Raw genomic sequence first — 19,291 nt, 5'->3', positions numbered from 1 at the left:
AAGTCTACTTACGAGTTTCTTGCTCCCGAAGGATTCTCTTACCACTTTTTATTCTTTATTTTCTTCTCTATCACGTAAACTTATATATTCTAAGCGAAAACTCGTAAATATTATATTTTCTTGTATTATTTTTATTATTGCATGTACATTAGCATTAAAATTATGAATATAATTTAAAAAAATACTTCAATAAATTATTCATCATTTCAGAAAATTAATTAAATGAAATATAATTGAATTTGTTTGTTTTTTTTTTTTAATATCTAATACAATTAGTTATATTCCATATTTTATTTGTATATTTTATGGAATTCAATTTAAGGTCAATTTAAAATATCTCAGAAACAAAATATGGAATTATACTCATCTCGTAGATCTTTTATAATGTTGCTAAAATTTATTTGAACAATTTTTCGATACAATTAATAAAATACGAGTTATATGAGAAACTGTTTCACAGTGACTCACATTCTGTATGAATATACTACTCGTAGGTCAAAGTTCATGGATGTCACTGTTTCGCGATAATCGTTTAAAAGATTTTATCGTGGTAGACCTTGTTGGTACGTGTAACCTCGATGAAAAGAAAAATATATTTTGTTATTCCCTAAAGATGGTCTTTTTACGGTTCTCGAAGTGGTATTTTGAAACCGTGAGAACAAAGTTTTTCGCCAATAACAGAGAAAATGAAAGATATATAAAGAAAAATAAAGAAAATAAGAGAGAGAGAAAAGTGTATGATCTTATCTAGTGGCTTTACAAGAGTTGTTTGTGGTAAACACGACAAATTTCTGTGATGTTTTTGTAAGATGATCAGTGAACTTGATATAACATGACAAATTCCTTTTGTGTTACAGGTATGCCGTTGTATGGATCTTGACCATAACTACGCCAAGTTACAAGGTTAGTAGTATCATTTACAAAGTTTTTTTTTATTACTCAATTAAATATAATTTAAAATATATGTATTAGAATGGTATTTAAAGCTCCAATAACTTTTTACCCGTTAGGATTACAAAAAAATTACCTCAGTACTTATTGGTAGAGAATTAAATTTCTTACAAGAATAATTGATGGAATATTCAGAAAAAATTTTTTTTCGTAGTTCTACCGGATAAAAACGTAAAAAAAATTTTTTTACGTGTTATTTAAACGGGAAAATAGAAATTCATTGAGCTTCGTGGAGAATTGAGATATCAAGCTGCGTTTTGGAGGGAATTTTTTTTATACCTTAGAGAAACTTTTGAGATGATAGGCAAAAGACTTTTTTTTGGGCCACTTAATATGTATATGATTAAATTGCAAAAAAAAATGTAATACAGGTTAGATAAAATAATTAAAACATAAATATTTATTTATTATATATATCTATAATAGTTATTATTATTAATATTAATATTTTTTTTATATTTTAGATATAATATAGATATAATATAGATATAATATTCGACCTATAATATTTAGTTTTCTTTTATATATTATATTATTTTATGCAGATGTAGACATTTTTTCTTATTATTACCAAGTAAAATTACAAATTTTTATACGATCTTTTTTAATTTTGTTATAAAATATTTTTTTATATAATGTTTTATTTAATTTTTATTAGTTTGTCGAAAAATGTTGGTTACGACATTGAACAAATTCGTATTAAAGTAAAAACTAATTTAATTTAACACAATATAAATTAAATTACCCAGATGTTTTTGATAATAAAAAATTGAAAGAAATGAGAACTCGAAATTAAAGAGAAATCATTTTTTGGATTTTTTTTTCTTGAATAATAGGCAACAAGTTTGGAAAGTCCAAATAACGATGGAAATAGAGAAGAGACGCCATTGGAGGAAACTACAGAGGATTATTGGGCAGGAAGTGGATCTGGACCGGAAGATGAGCAATCTCTGCAAAATGAGACTAGAGAATCTTTGATTCACGAGGCAAGTGATCACGATGCGGTAAGTTTCATTCGTGATATAACAGTATTTTTAATAAAAATTTAATTATTTTCATTAAATTTTATATATCCTAATATTAAAATAAACATATTAAATTAATTGTTTTAATAAAAATACAGAGTATTAACCAAAAATTAAAACTCCAATTATCAAAGTTCAATGATAATTATTATTATTTAAAATACAACGAGAGTTTTCATTTTTTTTCTAGGATAAAATTTAATCAAGATGCTTGGTAATTTTAAAGTTAATATTATCTAGAAACTTTTAAAAAAACTAGCCTATGTTTATCAATTATAAAAAATAAAAAAAATTAAAGAATTAAAAAAAGAAAATTAAAAAAATGCTAACATTCGCAAGTTTTATTAGTGAAAGGTTGATCTCGTTCGGTGAATGATTGACAAATGATAAAAAATATACCAATAGATAAAAAAAGGGTAAAGATCAGCCACATCATTCTCATCTTCTCTTTTTACGCTTCCCTATTGGCAAACAATAATCAATTGTGTTACGGTTATCCCTGATGTTTATACACGATAACTCGTTGAAAAACGTATTGACAGAAATTTTCTTCTTGTTCGTTCAAATATTCCGCTTGTCATTTCTTTTTTTATCCAATTTCTTGTTTTTCTTCAATGATCTAGGTATGTGATATTATCGATATTAATTTTATTTAGATCGTCGAATAAGATTATAAACAACTTATTACGAATTCGAGTTTTATACAGGGTAACTAATTACGTGCAACTTATCGTCAAATATCTCATTAATCATCAGATTTAAGATAAATATACGTAAATGCTTTTAATTAATATTCTTCTAATATATGATCCAAAAAATATACGATTCTATTTAAAAAGAAAAATAATAGAAGTTGACTTTAAACATTTCAAAAACCATTCAACATACTAGAAAAGCTGATATACATCATCATTTGCTGTATCAGAAGTCATATAACATTCGTATCGAATAATTATTGATTAGATGAATAATTTAAAAATTATTTCAGATGTACGAGTAATGAGTCACCCTATATATATCGATATAGTATTAACGTAGTAAATTTAAATGCCATTCATAGAAACGTATTTACGCGACAAGTATTTACTCGATTTAAACGATACCAATCACGAGTCATGGAAAACGTACGGGATAGTAATGCGGTCTGCCTTGACCTTCGTTGAAGTCGTTGGAATAGTTTCAAGATAGCGAAAAAGGAAGCGAGGGAAATAGAAATCCAGGAAGTTAATACTCACGTAGATACGAAAACTATTCTAACTTTTAATATACTAATCTTACAAATATTCCTAATTATTATTCATTATTATTTCATAGCATTCAAAACAACAATTTAAATATTTTTTGTTGTTCAACTTTCGATTAATTTCATTTTCATTATATAAATTATGAATTTATTTGAAACAAATTTATGTCTTTTATCGATATCGTGTTTTTTGTCATTACTATTTGCAAGTATGTAAAATATTTATGTATTTATTTATTTATTTGTTAGAACAGAAGACGTGAAAAACTTATCTTTCGATATTATCGAATTATTAGACATGACACATGAATTTTATCAGGCAAATAGAATCAGTCATGTTCTCTCTTTATCTCTCTCATTCTTTCTTTCGAATGATCGATTAATTACTTTCGACTTTTCCCTATGGGGAATAGTTACACATCGAGGTGAATTCTCTCAGCATTTCTTCCGTTATCGATCCGTGTTTCGCTCGATCGGAGACGACAGAATAACTGGAAAAGAGCGTTACCTTCGATCGTGCGAATCAATAATAATATACGATTACTTTGATACTCGTGAAATAATCAATAAATGTCAATCATTATTTCAATCTATAAATTAAAGTATTTATTTGTTAATTAATTTATTTATTTAGATGATTGGTGGACAATTAAATAATAATATTATTTTAAATTTTGCAATAAATAATTGAAAGGGTAAAAATAATGAAAAAAGAAATATAAAATAAAAGAAAGAAAAAATTTTGTGAAATTAATTTAGTTATACGTTTTTATTTTTATTAAAAAATAAAAAAAGAAAAGAAAATCTTCCATAAAATTTTTTCTAGGTATAAAATAAAAGGTATAAGATCGTTAATCGTTAAGTTCGTAAACGCCGACGTTAACACCTATAAATGTAAAAAAAAAAGAAATAACGAAGAAAATAAAAAACTAGAAGGTTCGAGCGATATCGATCCAATCGATTACGTATTTTATGATTCTCATTCTCATTTTCGACGAGGGGAGCACGATGATGATCATCATGTCGGCATCGATTTCTATCACAAAGGTACCGCTTGAACACAATTCTTTTCTCTCTTTATTTAATGTCTTCGAAACAACGAGGAAGAAGGAATTGTCTTAAGATATTTGAGAAAAAACGACTTTGAAAAGATTCGAAAATACCGACCAAGTTCTCATTTCTCATCTTCACGCGAAAAGAAGAAGAGCACAAAGGTGAAAAATAAGTTCAACTAACACACCAACCAACCAACTAACACACCGACCTACCAACTAACACACCGACAACAACCAACACACCAGTCAACTAGTCCACAAACCAATGAACCAACCAACCAACCAATTAATAAACAAACCAACTAATCAATCAAGTAACCAAGTAACACATCAATTAACTTAACAACCAAATAACCATAAACACATTAACTAAGGAACAAAATAACCAACAAAATAGTAACCAATTAATACACAAACAAACCAAGTAACACATCAATTAACTTACCAACCAAATAACCAAAAACACAGTAACTAATTATAAGGAACAAAACAACTAACAACATTGCAACCAATTAATACACAAACTAACCACGTAACACATCAATTTACCAACCAAGTAACCAAAATAACGAAGGAACAAACAACCAACAACATACCAACCAATATATAACTAGCCAACAATACAACAACCAATACATCAGTTAACAATACAGTAACCAATATAGCTACAACCAACACTACAGCAAACCAAGAAAACAACTAACATAAGCAAGAGAAATAAACGTGGCGAGTAGTAAGACCTATAAACGATTCCAATACTCTCCTCCTACAATTTCTTCCCCTATACTCATCTTTCTTTCTTTCACTCTCTCTCTCTCCTTATCTCTTATTCTCTTTTCTTAAACCCTACGTGAATTCCAGAAACGCTCCTCAAAAGAGGAATCCGTGAAAAGCAATAATTTCCCGTAGTGGAATGGAAGAATGAGTGACAAGGAAGCGACTTTAAGAGCTTTCTAACAAGAAAGTGTAATATGGCGAAAAAGAAAGAAAGATAGAAAGAGAAAGAGAGAGAGACAGACAGAGAGAAAGATAAAAAAAACGAGTGAAGAAGAGAAATAACATGCTGGTGTTTCTTCATAACTAACATAAGGCATATGGAGGTTGTTTGCAAGTTTTTAGTACTCTGAACGTTTACCACCAACCACGTGTCTATCTCTTCCCCTTTTATCATCCTTTTTCTTCTTCTGGCTCTTCTTCTTCAAGTTTTCTCACATGATTCGTCAGAGGTAGGTGTTTATAAACCATGCATCGTCTTGACAACCATGTGTGTATTCCTCTTGTTTTTTTTCATATTTTTATTTCTTTTCTTATACAACACTTATTCTTCTTATGTTGTAATAGTAGTAATACTTAAGTACTCTTATCTATTGTATACAAAGAATTAGTAAGAAAGGAGGAAAAAAAGTATATGCACAAGAGTAATAGTAATAGAACAAATATATGCATGTATCTTCATAATACTATAAGGTATTTCAAAGAATGAGTGAGTAAGAGAGAGAAATAGACAAGGATATATATACACGAGTAGTAATAGTAATAGTATTTTACTTTACTACGAAGTATCATGAAATATAAATGAGAAAAAGAGAGATAAAAAAGTGTATAAATGCGCATAATAATAATAGTGTTTGAACTTACCCATATTTAAACAAAATTTTACTCATGTGAGAATAATTATATAAGTAAGAGAGAAAGAAAAGAGAGAGAGAACAAATGTATAAATGAGTGTAACAGTAGGAGTACTCACACACACACACACACACACAAACACACACACGTAGTAAGTTTTACAATAAATGAGTAAAAATGAGCGTACAAGAAAGAGAGAGAGAGAGAGAGAAGAGAGTGTATACATGAATGTAGTAATAATAGTACTCGTACACACACGTACTTACACGAATTTTTAAAATTGTAACAATAAATGTACAAGAGAGAAAACGAATGTATACATGAGTAAAATAGTAGTAGTGCTCATACAGACAAATATTTACACAAAGTTATACTAAGAAAATTAATGTGTGCAAGATAGAATAGATGAATGTAATAATAGCGTTGTTCATATATATATACGTATTTACACGAAGTTTTACTTACTAAGAAGTTTTAATACTAAGAATGTTCCAGAAAGAGAGAGAAAGAGAGAACGAATGTATACACGAATGTAATAGTAATGGTGCTTATTATACATATTTTACACGAAGTCTTACAAAAAATGAGCAATAAAATGAGAAATAGAGAGAGAGAGAGAGATAGAAAAGTGTATACACGAGTTTGTAAAGCGTTAGTCACGCGTTGCTCGTGCCTCGTGTTTTTCGAGTGGATCCTCAAGAAGTTTTCTTCTTCCTTCTCGAGAACGATCTCTTCCTCTTCTTCTTCTACTTCTTCTTTCTCCTCTTCCTCTACCCTTCATCACGACTTCGTACTATTTCCATCTACAGTATGTTGTTGTACTATTCTCTTCTCTTCTTGGTCGGTAGCGATTTGTCGATCTTAGGGTTAAAGGGACTCGTTAACGTAGGTTAAAGGTTTCACGTTATGAGAGAGAGAGAGAGAGAGAGGAAAAGAGGGTTAGGTGATCTGTGAGAGGAATGGGGTGGTGATGTTATGTTTCGTGATTTATGAGAAAATAGTATACTATATGAGAGTTTGTAAATGCATCTGTATAAGAAACTTGGTATTTTAGGTATTTTTTTCTTTTTTATTAAATAGAAAGTATTTTTATAGTATTTTTTTTAGGATTATTTTGATAGTTTGCATAAATATTTTATATTGTCTTGATATTTATATGATATTTGTTAAGTTATTTTTAATGTTTATAATAAATGTTTATGTATATTATTAATATAAATATTAGTAATATTTCTATTATTTAAATTATTAAGTAAGTAGATTTATTTCGTAAAACTGTTATATCCGAATTTTAAATTTATTTTTGTTTTTTTTTATTTTATAATTTGATCTTGTTAATATTTTATACCCGATTATATATTTTTTATATTTATTAATGATGATGTTTTTTATTTTAAGGTGGTCTATGTAGGAGAAGGTGGAGCATACGTTCCAGTATCATCTGTAAAAAATCGTCCATTAAGTCCAAATCTTCAAGCATTGCAAACTCTTCAAGGACTTCAAGGATTAACAGGAGGGGGTGGAACAGGTGTGGTAGCTGACGAAGAATGGCGGAGACATCCGGAAACTTGGGATCGAGAACATCGAAGATATAGGCCCAATACCACGAGAGTACAACGTAAGTTAAAAGAAAATCATAATTCATCAAATCAACATTTGATTTTATATTGTAATTATTATCAACTAAAAAATTAATCATTGATTTATTAATCGATGATTAATTTGTAATATCGAACAGAATTAATATAATAATAATAATAATAATAATAAAAATAATAATAATAATAATAATAATAATAATAATAATAATAATAACAATGAAATATTGTTAACAATTTATAATTAATCCTAAAATTTTACCAAACTCATAGAAAACATTTTTGAATAATTATAACCATCTATAAAAAATAATATTTAAGATTAATCATTATTAGATAATTAAGAAAAGAAAAAAAAAGAAAAAATAAATAAAATAATAAACGAGTACTAAACGTCAAAGAATCGATTAAATGTAAAAGGAGAAAAAGGTTTAGAAAGGAAAAGAAAATTTTCGAGTAGATTTACGGCGAATAGGAAGCTACCGTTAGAGTAGGAGCAATTAAAACGGTGTCGGGAAGTCGTAGAACGTTTGCTGACACCAAAACTAGAAAAAAGAGGAGGACTTTAACACGCCTTATTCTCGATCTTCGTCACGGTTTATCTTTCTTTATCTATTTATCTATCAACCTTATCTATCTATCATTTATCTTTCTCCTTTTACCTCCTCTTTTAAGATCATCAGCAACGTATCTAAATCCTAGTCTCGCTATTAAAACAGTGAACTCTTAGGTTCGAGCGTAGAAAATCTCAGTTAATTTAAATCAAGTTGTGTTGGTTTATATGTATGACTTTTGAATGTGGTGTGTAATAATAATAGCGGTATGTAATCGATGATAATTGGACCGTTCTTCATATGCATATTTCTTTTTTTTTTACTAACAATTATTATTTTTCATTCATTCATTCGAGTATATTTATTTATTTATTTATTTATTCATTATTATTTATTCATTTACCGTTGGAATTATTTAATGAGCAGTTCGCTAAACATTTAATTTTATGCATAATTACAAGTGTTATAAAGATTCTATATCTATGTGAGAAGATCACATAGTTCGTAAGAATTGTTATATTATTTCTTTTTTTTTTTATGTTACTACCGTTTATTATTTTCTATTACTAAAAAATCATACTGATATACTTAAATTTTCTTTTTCTAGAACGGTATTGTTTTCATTTTCTATAAGACATTAATTCTTTCTTTTATGTGTTCGTTAAAAATAAAATTTATATACCATTGTGTTTATCGTTTCAGTTATTACTAATCAATTTTTATATTTTTTGTTAATAAATTAATTAAACTACGTAAATTCCTTTTTAAATGTTTTTATTATTACACCATACACGACCACAAATATAATTATTTTTAAGTTCGATCAGAAAAAAAACAAATCAAAAAGATAATAATTAAAAATAATTCTTACTAATTAAGCATACCGTTTATACAAATTTCCATCTGACAAAAATCTACGTACTTACTATCACATTTAATTTGCAAGAAAAAAAAACGAAAAAAATTAAAACATACCTATTAGATACTAATTAAAGTTTCCTAGCTAATTTAAATGATTTGAGAAAGAAATAAAAAAGAAAGAAAATTTGTTATCAATTTGTTGCACAGCACACGACCACAAATATAATTGCTATTAAGTTTGATCAAAAGAGAAAAGAAAAAATTCAGAAAGATCATTAAAAATAATCTTTACTAATTAAACATAACGTTTATACAAATTTCCGTCTTACAAACTTGCAAAAACCTAGGTTCTTACTATCATATGTAATTGCAAGAAAAAAAAAGGAAAAAAAAATTAAAACATCCTTTTAGATACTAATTAAAGATTCCTAGCTAATTTAAATGACTTTAAGAGAAATAGAAAATTTGTTATCGATTAGAAGGTCGAAGATCTCATCGATCGTTTCGACTTTTCTTTCTTCAAAGAAATAGAGAAGGAGAAGGATAAGAAAAGGGCAAGCAAGCTGGGATGAGAGAAAAGGGAGGAGGAGGAGGAGGAGGAGGATACGCGAACTATCGTCGATGAGCGTGCGAAAAGAGAAAAGGCACGTAGTTATAAATGATAGATGCCAAGGCACGCGGTAGGAGATGGAAAGAGATAAAACCTTGTGTAAGGTTCAATGAAGTCGTAAAGACGGCCGCCATGCACCGCGGGAACCATAAGGCCACCCGCGGTATCGTCAATTACTCGAAAGAAGGACCATTAAGTTTAATGTATCCTCTGGTACATGCATGATTCATACAAGTTCTCATCCTTAAATTATTCTATTTCTCATTTTATCTGGTGTCTCCTCATTACCCTAAACGACTATTAATCGTGTCAAGTGTTAATCGACATTCTTAAGTCCAATTTAATGGTCTTAATATTACGTCAAGGTCACTCTAACGAAATAATAAAAAGTGTTGCTTTGTAGATAGCACAAAAATTGATTTTGTCATACGAAATATTTCACATTTATAGTCCTGGATATTTATACTTTATAATATTTATTTTATTATATTTTTTATTATACTTTTATTATATATTATAATATAATAAATTTATTTTTTTAAGTTATATTATAATATAATATACTTTTTTTATATCTTTATTTTACTTTTTATTATACTTATCTTCTTTCATACTATTTTTTTCCAGAGGGAGAAAAATATTGTACCTTTGTACCTTGCACTCCTTGCTTTCTTTTTGGAAGAACATTTTTTTATTAATAAATCAAACTTGATTTAATATTTTAAATATTATTGTTAGTATGCATTAAGGGATCGATTTGACTACATAAATATTTAGTTTTATGCCAACGAGACAAACATCAATTTCAAACACGTTTTTTGATAATTACATTTTTTCTCTTTTCAAACTCTGATTGCACAGATTTAAAGTTAAAGGGGGTATTCTGGTCTAGAAATTTCAAAAAATCGATTTTTTTCATATTTTCAAAGCTTGACATTTTAAACATATGTCCTCAAGAGGATTATTCAAAATTCAATTTATTTTCGGAGATATAGCTGTTTTATTGACACGGCATCCTATATCCTACCCTTAGTACGCGAAACTTTGAACGCGTTTTTCTCGAAACTGTTTTTTTTTTCACAATTGTCAAGATATCTCAAATTCTACTAAACCGATTTGCTTGAAATTTTTTTTTTTTTTGAGAGCCTTTTCTATGCATTACTCTATCGTGCAAACTAAAATCTTACAAAATTTTCAATTTTTACTATTTTTTAAAAATTCGGAGAAATAAAAAAAAATGGTAAAAATAATGTATCTTTCTTTCAAACAGCTGTAATTTCGCGAAAAAAAAACTTTTTTCAATTCTTTTAGTTCGAACGATAGCGGCATTATTCTAAATTAATAATCCGTTTTAATTTTTTATTTCATATTACCAAGAGAGCTGCAATCTTGACATTTGTCGCGTGCCGTTTTTTGAGACCCCCCACCTCATCAGCCTATATCTTTTTCAATTTTGAATTTTTTCACTATTTTTTTTTCCATGCATTCTCGAAATATTAATGAATATCTTGGAATATTATAGATAGTGAAAATATTATTCGTCTTTTTGTTATTACACTTGAAAAAGTATCTAAAATTCATGCCTCTAGACCAGAATACCCCCTTAATTAGCTTACTAGAAAAAGTATTTCTGCCTTTTTTTGTCGATAGGCTTATAGTTATCGAGATATTTAAAATAGAATATTGTCCGAGATCGAATTTGACCCAGTATGCATTTAATGATTCGTTACGAAAGTGTGCACACCTAAAAGTTTAATTTGGCATTAGAATGTTGAGTATGACTCGACATAAATGTGTTTAAATATGACTCGAATTTGTAATCTTACGTATGTAATAAGACATAATAGTATTTAACATAAGTATGACTAAACATCATTTTGTCATGTGTGATGACTTTAAACGTAAGTGCGTCTAGTGTGACTATACATACTAATAACTATTTTTTGTCGTTATTGTTATTTTTACTTGTCATGGTTTTACAGCGATAAATCTCGGCCATTTTCTTTACCCCCATTACCACCCTTTTTCTCGCTTATCATAGAACGTATATCAAAGTTGTGCAATCCCTTCTATTGTCTACGCAGCGTCGTTTTACCGGACAATGAACACAAAGCATGGCATCCGCAATTCTAATAAGCGTGCATGTGTTACATGACATACATATATACATGCATGCACGCACGCGTGAATACGTTAAACAAAAAGAAGGATAGAACGAAAAAAAAATAAAAACGAGAGAAAGAGAAAGAGATAAGAAGATGTTGCTCGAAAATGTTGCCAACGTTAGAAGGGATGGTATAGTAAATATGTGCCTAGTTGTATCATCGTGAGAGGGAGAGAGAGACGTACATTCTTCCAAGTGGAACTATCTTCATTCTTCATCTAAAATATCTCTCTTTATCCAACACAATTCTTAAGATTACATCGGTACGACGTAAACGTTTGCTCTTAGCTCAACCACGATGAGCGAGTATCAAGGGACTATTACACCCAAACGAAACATACTTTACATACTTCACTTTCACTCTTCATCCTTCTTTTCCACGACTACTTTTTTTTACTGATGAAGCTTCCTCCATAGGATTTATTTTTTTTTTAGCACGAATTACATCGAGATTTCTTTTTAAACGATTTTTTTGTTTTTAATATAACGCTTGAAACAAAGGAAAATAATTTATTGCTATGCAATAAAAAAGTAATAAATATCGATTTTATTACTGATTAACGAAATATACACAGATGTTAAATAAATATTTGTTTGAATATTGAAAGAGAATAAAATTGTTTTTTTTTTGTTTATCGATTTAGTAACATAATACTTATTTTTCATTAACAATTAGAAAAATATATTAAATATAATTATTTTAAGTATGGAATATAATTTATTTGAATATATGAATATTGAATATTGAAAAACAGAAACAATTATTTTTATGTTTGTCAAATAAAGTAAAATTTTGTATTTTTCAATGTTCGGTAACACATCAGTTTGTTTAAAATCGGTATCGAATAAAATTCATCCGAATAATAGCACATAACCTTACAAAAATTTTTAACACTGATATTGTTAAATTAATATTATCCTCAATTTTAACGAACACACGTATTAACATAAATATATTTTTATCTATTATTACAGATATCGAGGCAGAGTGCCAAGATGACTATATGAAAATCAGAATCGGTTTTAATGGCTCGTTCACAGGATTACTTTACTCAGCAGGTAAAGTGTGACAGATAAAACCGTTTTATACCTACTCATTAGATAATTTATCTTTAGAAGACAATACTATTCGATATAACTAGAGTATCGATCGATAGATAGATAGATAAAAACGATAGAATCGTTTTAAGATGCTATTACGTAGTCAGAATTTCCTCGAGGATCTAGAGATTCAAATCTCTACTATATGGTTTTTATTCGTCAAGGACAATCGGTTTTAATTATAGGATACTCCTACGATCCGGACTGCATGTACGTTAACGGAACGGGCCGTGATTACTATGAATTTTACATCCAATTGAATCGGTGCGGCACTCTGGGCGAGAATACTCATCACCAGGACAGCAGAAAGAACCCCACGGTGCGTATATAAGTGAGAACAAAAATAATAATAATAATAATAATAATAATAATAATAATAATAATAATAATAATAATAATAATAATAATAATAACAAGACGAAAAAAAGAATTGAAAGAGAGGAAAATGCATTTAATGATAATAACGAACAAAGAAAATATCTTTGTTGGTGTGAGTGACTTGATCTTTGATCGTCTTCTGATCGACTATAAGATTGTAAGATTAAACAAAAATACTCTCATCATTGTTCGATTATTCTATACCGTAGAAAAATCTCATGTGGAACACAGTAACCGTCCAATACAATCCGCTGATCGAGGAAGAATTCGACGAACATTTCAAGGTCACTTGCGAGTATGGATACGATTTTTGGAAGACAGTAACGTTTCCCTTTCTTGATGTCGAGTAAGTTTTACCACTGTTTTTCTTATTTAATTATTAATTTTAATATTTTTAATAAACAGATTCTATTAAAACATACGCATGTGGTATGAATTAAGAGATTTATATTAATAAAAATTTTGCAATTTTCCTTTAAATTAATTCTTTTTATTCTTTTTTTTCACATCACGTAATTACAGTATTTTCGGTGAACGCTACAAAAATTGTTTAGCAAATAATTTGCTGGAAAACTCTATTATAATTTACTGTGTAGACAAAAAAGGATTCTATATGTAGCACTTCAGTAAAAATTACTTTAAATTATTGCCTGAGAATTGATTATAATATATTCCTCTATTAATAAAAAAAAAAAAACGTAATCACCACGTAAAATAAACAAAATCCAAGAGCGTGTATAGGTTGCTAATAGATACAATATTTTTTCTTTTTTAAATGAAGGATAAAGTAAATATCGCGATAGAAAATGGATGAAGATAATTCAAGCGAGTAATCGATCGATTATCGTTGATTTCGAATCGATTCTCCATTCCAATACCCCTCCCTCCTCCTTTTACTATTCGCTATGCCCGTTATCCAACACCGTGGAATCGTTGGATACGTTAGATAACGGAGACGGATCGTTGGCAATTTCTATACTATAGCAGTGCGTCCACTTTCAGGGTCGCCACGGGAAATCCCGTAGTCTTCACCCTCCAGCCACCAGAGTGCTACATGGAAATCAGATACGGTTACGGGACCACTGGAACTAGAGTGGCTGGACCAGTTCGCGTCGGCGATCCTCTGACTCTCATTATCTACATGCGCAGTAAATACGGTACGATGCTATCTAACCCTAACTTTGATTCGCTCCTTCACAATGAAAACGCACGCGTCACGTATTTCCATTTTATACATTAGATTACTTACACGCCTAACTATCTATCCTATTTTACCTTCCGCATCGTCGACCTGACCGCATGCGGACGTCTCTTATTACTAACTCGACAAATCCACCATTTCTATTATATACGTGCACGATGTATATATACATATATTTATTTGCATAATATAATGTTTTTATGAGTACAATTTAAATTAACTTCAATCACATGTATTTAGATTAATTTAAAACAAATATATGATATTAAATTTTGTGTTAATATCAGGATATTTACTAATCATAATTAAATCGTAAATTATTTATGGTATTACGTTAAAAACATATATATATATATATATATATATATATATATATATATATATATATATATATAGATAGTTTTTTTTTTTTGGTAAAATAAGGAGAATTAAGAAAAACAGGGAAAGGGTGTAGCCGGATAAGTATGGGAAATCTGCCCCCGTGGCTTTTTTGACTCGCACTTGGGGGATCGATTTGGTGTCGAATAAAAATAATTCACCTCAAATTTCAGCTCTTTTACTCAAACGGTTCTCGAGATTTTCAAAAAAACCTGTTTTTTCGATTTTATTTTTTTTTTATAGTAAAATTCAAAACTAATCAATGATGATTTTTTTTCTAGTTCTTAGGAGTCCAAGACATGAAAAAAAAGTATGATCATAATATTTAAACGAAAAGCCGATTTTTGGCAGACGAAAGAAAATTAAAATCTTTTTTTTTAGCTTTTTTTGAATATGTCACTCACCAAAACTTGTCAGAAAATGTCTTTTATACTCCTCTACACTCAGGAATTTTCTTGAATTTTTTGAAGTGGTGGAATAATCTGAACAAAATTAAAAACTTATTTTTTTTTTCTAAAATCTCAAGTTTTAACTAATTTATATTTTTTTTTCAGTTAAAAAAAGATGTGAAAAAATATATTTTTACTTAAAATACACTTTACCAGAAATAAACATAAAGATTATTATAAAACAATTAAGATATATTCCGCTAACGTAATAAGAAGGGTTATTGATTATTGAAAATACACTTAAAGATGGTACTTATATATTTTCTATACGGTTAGATATATTTCTAAATCTTATGCAACAAAAATAAAAATTATAATAAAAGATGTAACTATATTAGTCTTCATCACTGTCTTCATTCACTACGACACTAATTTTTTCATCGATGAACAGGCGACTCAGGATCTCAGCAGGTCTTACAATTTTCGCCAAATATCGAGCGTAAGATAAATAATATATGTGATAGCAGCAATGTGAGAGCAACATCCAACAGTGCGTCTACCATTCGCACAATCACAACAATATCGAGTTATTCCGGAAATATCGTTCTTATCTGGCTGATATTCAATAAAACAACGATATGTCTTCGAATTAATATGTCGAGATCTGACTTCGAACTTTATAATATTAGTTACAGCTTGAGACATTTGATATGATCCAGTGAAAAGAATTTTGAGTTCTGGCTCTGATAATTCTGGAAAGTCAGTTAATTGCTCTGAAGTTATTATTGCAAAGGGAACTTTTCTTCTGGCCCAACGATTAGTTTCTATCTCCAAAGCTAAAGTATTCTCTTGATCTTTTTTTGAATTCATGGCAGCAATTATTTTTTCTCTAAGATCAAGATCATAATCAAGTCTTGTTTCAAATTCATTGTGCAAAAAACAAGCGATTCGACAAAAAACACTAGTTTTTTGAAGCAATTTGTTATCCAGTTTATGATCTAATAGCTTAAACTTCTGTTTAATATTGCCATGTACTGCTTCAACAACCCAACGAATTTTGGTAACGAAACGGGATTTATTCGATTCATTTGTGGTCAACTAATTGCGTTTTCCTTTGAGAGCAGGCATTAGCACGGCGCGAGTTTAAAAAACAATAGTTTTTACGTAATCATTGTGAAACCAAATGATTGAAAATGTTTGATAAGTAATGTTATTCTGAATTTTGAATAAAAAAATATTTTTTCACATTTTTTTTTTAACTGAAAAAAAAATATAAATTAGTTAAAACTTGAGATTTTAGAAAAAAAAAATAAGTTTTTAATTTTGTTCATATTATTCCACCACTTCAAAAAATTCAAGAAAATTCCTGAGTGTAGAGGAGTATAAAAGACATTTTCTGACAAGTTTTGGTGAGTGACATATTCAAAAAAAGCTAAAAAAAAAGATTTTAATTTTCTTTCATCTGCCAAAAATCGGCTTTTCGTTTAAATATTATGATCATACTTTTTTTTCATGTCTTGGACTCCTAAGAACTAGAAAAAAAATCATCATTGATTAGTTTTGAATTTTACTATAAAAAAAAAATAAAATCATAAAAACAGGTTTTTTTGAAAATCTCGAGAACCGTTTGAATAAAAGAGCTGAAATTTGAGGTGAATTATTTTTATTCGACACCAAATCGATCCCCCAAGTGCGAGTCAAAAAAGCCACGGGGGCAGATTTCCCATACTTATCCGGCTATACCCTTTATTCTAAAACATTCGTTATAGGAATAATCATTGGTTTTTTTTATGTTTTATTTTTCATACATAGATGGTTTTGATATCGTCGTGAACGACTGTTACGCCCATAATGGCGGGAACAAGAGGATTCAGCTTATCGATCAGTACGGATGTCCCGTTGACGACAAACTGATAAGTAGATTTCGTGGATCCTGGTCTGAGAGTGGTCTATTCGAGACCCAAGTTTTTGCTTATATGAAGACATTTAGATTTACAGGATCGCCTGCTTTATACATCGAGTGCGATGTTCGTATGTGCCACGGTCGATGTCCAGTAAGAAAAACAATCATATCAAATTAAACGAACTAAAAAATCACTCATTGAACACTCACGTATTAACACGTTAAACTTTTAGAGTCAACCATGCCATTGGAGAAACGCTAAAAATGTTGCGAAAAGATCCGTATCAGACATGATTGGTGGACCGACAACACCTGCTACTAGTTTATCGGAAAATGTTAATCTTTTCCAATCCCTTCGAGTACTTCAAGAAGGGGAAGTTGACACGGAACTTTTCCAAAATTCTACAACAGCTTCTCGTAATGGTAAAACTACTTTTTTCTATTTAAAATCTCACATTTAAGATATATATGATGTATTCTCGTTTAATATTAACATTTCATATGAATTTTTAGGTGCAAATGATTCCTCAAACGATAGAGTTTGTTTAAGATCGAACGTGATGAGCACGATCGTTGGATTAGGTTGCAGTATAATTTGCTTATTGTCTGGTACATTGTTGGCAATGTGTTCGCGAATGCGACGACAAGCAAGAGAAAAATTACTATCGGATAGCATAAGCTATATGACGCACAAGGGTAGAATTAATTAAATGGTCGTGGGAAGTGGGGAGGGGGGAAAGAAAATATACATTCGGAGATTAATTTCGTTCTTTTTTCCCCGCGGTTATCACGATTTCTAACTTACCGACGAATATCGGTAATATAGAGAATGTAGGGTACAAAGATTAATAAAAATTTGTCGGAAACACAGAAATCTATATTACCGTATATCGATATTATAAGACGTCGATGTAATCGGGAGGGACGAACGATAAAAAGAAAAACGAAAGAAAGATTTATCTAAATGCCAGCGAAAATGCAAGTTTACACGCTACTTTGATAAAAGACTTTAGTACTTTAGTGTGCCTAATGAAAACAAAAAAAAAGATTTATACACAAGTAACGCCTTAACACAACTCTAATTTACTCTATATAGAGTATATATAGTTTATATAGTTCAACTCATTAATTAATCATAATTTCATTAATACTCAAAAGACGAGGAAAGTGTAACAATTTGCTATTTATCTTTTTCGTTTTTATCTTTTGTTTTTTTATTTTATTTTTCTATTTCCGTATTGTAAAAATGTCTTGCAAAAAAAAGATAGAGTTCGACCGATAAGGAAGTAATCGTTGAAAATTGTGATATCAATTGCACTTGTAAATTTCAACAAATGTTTTTTGATTTCATATTTTCGTGATGACGCTATTTCCATACTTTTTGATAATTCTTAATGTTTTTTTTATTTTTATATATATTTACGCTCTTTGCAAACGACGTAGACCGATCTTTTCTCTCTTTTATTCTTTACTATAAACATAAAAAGTTTGAGGGTAATCCGTTGGCTTATCGTACAGTAAAAAACGATAATAAAACGTTGATAATAAAGTGTTTGATAACTTTGCCAGAAAATCCTCGGCGTATCGAGTTTGTTTCTTGAAATAAAGTAAATTCATTCGGTACTTTCGGGGATTCGAAAAACGAGCGTATTAGTTAGAGGATATATTATTAATAAAAAAAACTTCGGTGACAATAATTATAAGTTAACAGGCCATTACTCGGCATATTCAGGAACGTAAAAATTATTCTTTTAAGAAAAGAATTTGAGGGGAAAGTTACCGTGAGTCGGTAATTGTTTGACAAGAATACGAGTCTTCATGAGAGCCATCCCTTAATTGAAAGGGCCACATATAACGTTTCTGAATGTTCGCGAATAATGTTTAATTTTAAAGCTTTCATTTGTTATTATATTATGGTATGACAATTAATTAATTAAATAATTAAACGTAGGATTGATTATATTATGGCTAAAGTATGCTAAAAGTTCGAATCCTGATCTCTCGTAAAATATCACAATAAAAGATTTTTAAAAGATACAAGTGCATAAAAAAATACTAAATTTAAACAAAAGAAGGGAAAATAAATAGAAGGAAAAAAAAAGATGCTCTTCCAACTTACGGCCAGTGAGGATTAAATAATATTTCGTTCATTTCCAATACGACAATTAGAAAAATAAATAATAACAATAATATTAATAATGATAATGATAATAATAATAATAATAATAATAATAATAATAATAATAATAAT

General features: G+C 29.0%; 1 protein-coding gene across 1 annotated transcript; it reads left to right on the top strand.

The window, feature by feature from the left end:
* The first annotated feature begins 796 nt into the window (after window positions 1-796).
* On the top strand, window positions 797-17,914 carry LOC107072224 (cuticlin-3). Its single transcript, XM_089170129.1, has 11 exons — window positions 797-804; window positions 858-903; window positions 1,788-1,955; window positions 7,302-7,521; window positions 12,666-12,749; window positions 12,977-13,110; window positions 13,379-13,515; window positions 14,172-14,326; window positions 16,950-17,191; window positions 17,274-17,463; window positions 17,554-17,914. The coding sequence occupies exons 1-11, from the start codon at window positions 797-799 to the stop codon at window positions 17,748-17,750; spliced, it is 1,581 nt and encodes a 526-aa protein (XP_089026255.1). The 3' UTR covers window positions 17,751-17,914.
* The last annotated feature ends 1,377 nt before the right edge of the window (window positions 17,915-19,291 follow it).

The sequence above is a fragment of the Polistes dominula genome, unplaced genomic scaffold, assembly GCF_049000335.1.
Source record: "Polistes dominula isolate Pdom_NZ unplaced genomic scaffold, Pdom_raw_medaka contig_15, whole genome shotgun sequence".
NCBI classification, from domain to species: Eukaryota; Metazoa; Arthropoda; class Insecta; order Hymenoptera; family Vespidae; genus Polistes; species Polistes dominula.
This window is presented reverse-complemented; position numbering and strand designations above follow the sequence as displayed.